This window comes from Triticum dicoccoides, chromosome 3B, assembly GCF_002162155.2.
Source record: "Triticum dicoccoides isolate Atlit2015 ecotype Zavitan chromosome 3B, WEW_v2.0, whole genome shotgun sequence".
NCBI classification, from domain to species: domain Eukaryota; kingdom Viridiplantae; phylum Streptophyta; class Magnoliopsida; order Poales; family Poaceae; genus Triticum; species Triticum dicoccoides.
The window spans coordinates 749,570,923-749,574,700 of record NC_041385.1 but is presented as its reverse complement, the minus strand read 5'-3'; the positions used below and the strand labels follow the sequence as shown (position 1 = coordinate 749,574,700).

At 46.0% G+C, this 3,778-nt stretch overlaps 2 protein-coding genes across 2 annotated transcripts in view; one reads left to right on the top strand and one right to left on the bottom strand.

Moving 5' to 3' along the window:
• The first annotated feature begins 382 nt into the window (after window positions 1-382).
• On the top strand, window positions 383-1,180 carry LOC119282020 (alpha/beta-gliadin clone PW1215-like). The gene has a single exon (XM_037562391.1). It carries the CDS (start codon window positions 466-468, stop codon window positions 1,015-1,017), a length of 552 nt encoding a protein of 183 aa, XP_037418288.1. The 5' UTR covers window positions 383-465; the 3' UTR covers window positions 1,018-1,180.
• A 1,139-nt stretch (window positions 1,181-2,319) lies between these two features.
• The window catches only part of LOC119278249 (phosphatidylinositol transfer protein PDR16-like), a 5,636-nt gene continuing 4,177 nt past the window's right edge, over window positions 2,320-3,778 (bottom strand). The window contains exons 2-5 of the mRNA XM_037559607.1: window positions 3,209-3,476; window positions 2,856-3,109; window positions 2,620-2,762; window positions 2,320-2,494 (exon numbers count right to left, since the gene is read on the bottom strand). Of these exons, the coding sequence (XP_037415504.1) occupies window positions 2,646-2,762; window positions 2,856-3,109; window positions 3,209-3,476 (639 nt within the window). The 3' untranslated portion in view covers window positions 2,320-2,494; window positions 2,620-2,645. The remainder of the gene's footprint in view (window positions 2,495-2,619; window positions 2,763-2,855; window positions 3,110-3,208; window positions 3,477-3,778) is intronic.

Genomic DNA, 3,778 nt, shown 5'->3' with positions numbered 1-3,778 from the left:
TATGAGTCATGCTCTACCAAAGCAAGTTACATTACTAGTCCCATCTATCTTAACATGCCACACAAAATTACAAAGTTAGTTCGGTACAAGCCATGCCTATCTGGTTTACGCGTAACAACCTGCAGAACATTACAAACTAATTTCAGAAAGTTATACAATCTAGATGAGTGTTTGACATGTAAAGTGATTAAGATGAGGCATGTTGGTTATCAAGCTTTCCTAATAGTCGATTAATGATCATCCAAGAATACACATGTAATAAGTAGTGCCACCAAACACAAACAATACGAAACTATCAGTTCGGGAAGCATCCAAACACTTTTAATAAAAGAAAATGCAAAGAGTGAAAGAGAACATTCCATGGCATCTATAAATAGGCATGCCTCAAGATGACCATCATTCATCCTTCACATAGCAAGAGCACACCAACAAAGCCAATCGAGTAGTAGCCAACACAAATCCACCATGAAGACCTTCCTCGTCCTTGCCCTCCTTGTCGTTGTGGCGACCATTGAACCCGCCAACTCCGATATTCTACGTAGTGATCAACCACAACAATCATTTCCACAGCAACCACAACAGAAAACCGTTCAGTCCTTTTTTGAACAACAATTGATCTCATGCAGGAATGTCCTGTTGATGCAGTGCAACATACTGGTACCGTCCTTCAAGTCACAAATATTGCAGGAAAATGTTTGTGCGGTGATGCGGAAAGAGTGTTGTGAGCAGTTCAGGCAGGTCCCTGAGCAATCACGATGCCTGGCCATCAATAGTGTCGCGCATGCCATTATTTTGCATGAGCAACAGCAACATCAGCAACAACAACAATACTCATGGGGCGTGGGCACGTTCAAGCTACCTCAACAACAATACCCATCGGGCCAGGGCTCCATCCAACCTCCATTTGAGGCAATAAGGACGTTTGTCTTGCAAACACTACCAACGGCGTGCGGTGCGTATGTCTCACAATACTGCTCCACCACCACCGGCTCATTTGGCGGCTTCTTTGGTAACTGAACAAGAGCTATAATTCTAGATAGATCGATTGTTAGCCGTTGCTTAGTCGATGGTTCGATTGATGTAGCGACGACAAATAAAGTGTCATGCACTACCGTGTGCGAACCTGACATGTACTAGTTTTAATTGGAAATAAAAGACAAGCATATTTCTTGTTTGCATATGGTTTCTTTGTTTGAGTTCACTCAAGCCCATGTTGAGATGTTCACACTAACAATACTATTATGCATTAACTAGCTATTTGTGTAGTGTAGTAATCTGCTATTTTATGTAGTGTAGTAATTTGAACATAACATAACTGTCGCGAAACTTGTATAAATTTTTAAGTATTATCAAAGGAGCAAGGACAAACCACAAATAACTCTTTAATAGCGTCCTTGTGTGTTTTGAACTTCTTACATGATTTTTATTTTGTTCTAAGTAGTAATATTGTCTCGTTGTTATCAATGAGGTGCACGGCATATTTTTATTTTTGATTTAGAGAGAGACCAATTGCTTTTGAATGAATTTCATCAATCATCACTACAACTGGTGATATCTATGACGAAATGACTTGACGAGGAAAAAACCCAGGCATGTATATGTGCACTTCTAGGAGAGATTGACACAATCTATGACGGAACCAGAAAAACCGACATAGAACTGCAACCAACTCTGTCATATAAGTTAAGTGGGCCATGTGTGGGCACTTCTATGACAATTTCAGCACCATCCTTGATGAATGTCCGACCGTCATGGAAGTAGGCCACATCCATGACGTAGTGTTTTGTCATATTTTCGATTTGTTTGGTCAATTTCATCTAGGTTCCTTAGCCTCACAATTCATGGAACCAAATGTTGCCTACATGGCACCATCGAGGGGACCCACCGATCAGATTTGGCGTCAATAGGTGCTAATCAAGCGTTAAGTGTTTTTGGCAAATTGTCAGCACAATACTGGCGGGTTTCTGGAAAGAAAGACATTATCCGGTGGTTTTTGATTTAGGGTCCATAAATGTGGTAGTTTTCTATAATTTACTCCATGGACGGTCAATGACTTTGTCCACCTTGGGCTTGGCAGTGGCGGTGCTCGCGTTCCCCTCTTGAGGGCGTTCTCGTGGAGGCTAGGTGTCCTAGGTCGTATCATGGCTTTGTAATTGGGTAGTCCTGTGCTAGTGTGTCGGCGGCAAAGTCGCATGCGTTTATGTTGGCCTGTTATTATCTAGGGACCTGCTCTCTCAGAGGACTTCCTCACTGCATTGTATCGTTCGGTCATGTATCTGTAGTGTTTTTGCTTTACATAAAAAACGGGGCGAGAGCCTGTTTGAACGGTCAATGACTTCGTTAATTCGAAAGCGCTTCGTCTCGAGCCTTCATTCTAAAATACCGGATTTGATCATAAATTACCTACAAAACAGACAGTGACGGTGCGAGCTAGCAGCGCATCTCTCTCCCAATTACATCCACAAGAGCCCTTGTTTGTCTCGGTACTAGGTACTCCCTCCGTCCGAAAATACTTGTCATCAAAATGGATAAAAAGGAACGTATCTAGATGTATTTTAGTTTTAGATACATCTTTTTTTATCCATTTTGATGACAAGTATTTTCGGACGGAGGGAGTACATGGATCGATCGTACGTTGTAGCTAGCTAGTCGTCGGTGAGGGGGACAGTGGGCAGCTTCCCGCCGTACATCTCCGGCACCTGGCTCTCGTCCATCTCCCGCTGCAGAGTCTCCTCCAAGTTCTTGTCGTCCACGAACACGAACTGCATGCGCGCGCAAACAGTTAACCAAGCAGAGCAACACTGACATCTTCATTTTGAACAATCGGTTCTCAGTTGTAGAGATAACGCACGCACCTTGTCCCGGGTGTTGGTGTCGATGAAGGGGTACACCATCTTCCAGGCCTTCATGAAGATGTAGGGCACGTGGACCATGAGCGCTTTGCCCAGACGCTCCGGGTAGTAGCTCTGCATGATCTCGATGGCCGCGATGTACGCGCGCACGTCGGAGTTGGCGTACCCCCACCCCTTGAGGTCCACGATGCACATGAACTTGTCCTGCCCCCGCGGGATCCTGGCGCTGATCCTGTCCAGCAGGTACACGACAAGTCCTGCAAAGAAGAGACGAAAATGCATGGTGATCAAGTTTCATTACATTAGCAGATAGTACTTGGGAATTGGGATCATCTGGAGCATGTGCATGCACGCACGCTTGTGCTCCGCCATGTCGCGGTCAGCGGAGAAGTGCCTGGCGGGGAAGACGAGCAGGACGGGGCGGCCGGCGCGGTCGACGCCGCCCATGCGGGCCTTGTCCTGCGACAGCTCCGTCCGCACCAGATCGGTCGGCATCACGCCGCCGACGCCGCCCGGCACGGCCTCCCGCCTCCACGCCACGAACTTGAGCAGCATCGCCGAGGCCTTGCCTACGTCGTGGTCGCGCGCGCGCAGGAACCTCCGCAGCGTCATGTTGTCCACCTCCTGCAGTTGAGCACCAAAATTACTTGCTTCCACGGTTTGCCGTTCTAAAGCAGCCATCAGAGATCAGACCTACATTAGCTGCACGTTTCTGAAACTAAAAATGAGAAGTTCATATTACAGCCTTGAATGAACTATTCTAAAGCAGCCATCAGACCATGAGCGCCTTGTCCACCTCCTACAGTTCAGAACCAAAATTACTTACTTCCACGGGTTTGCCATTCTAAAGCAGCTGTCAGGCCTACATTAGCAGACCGTTTTCTGAAACTAAAGAAGAGAAGTTTATATTGCAATCTTTAACTCTT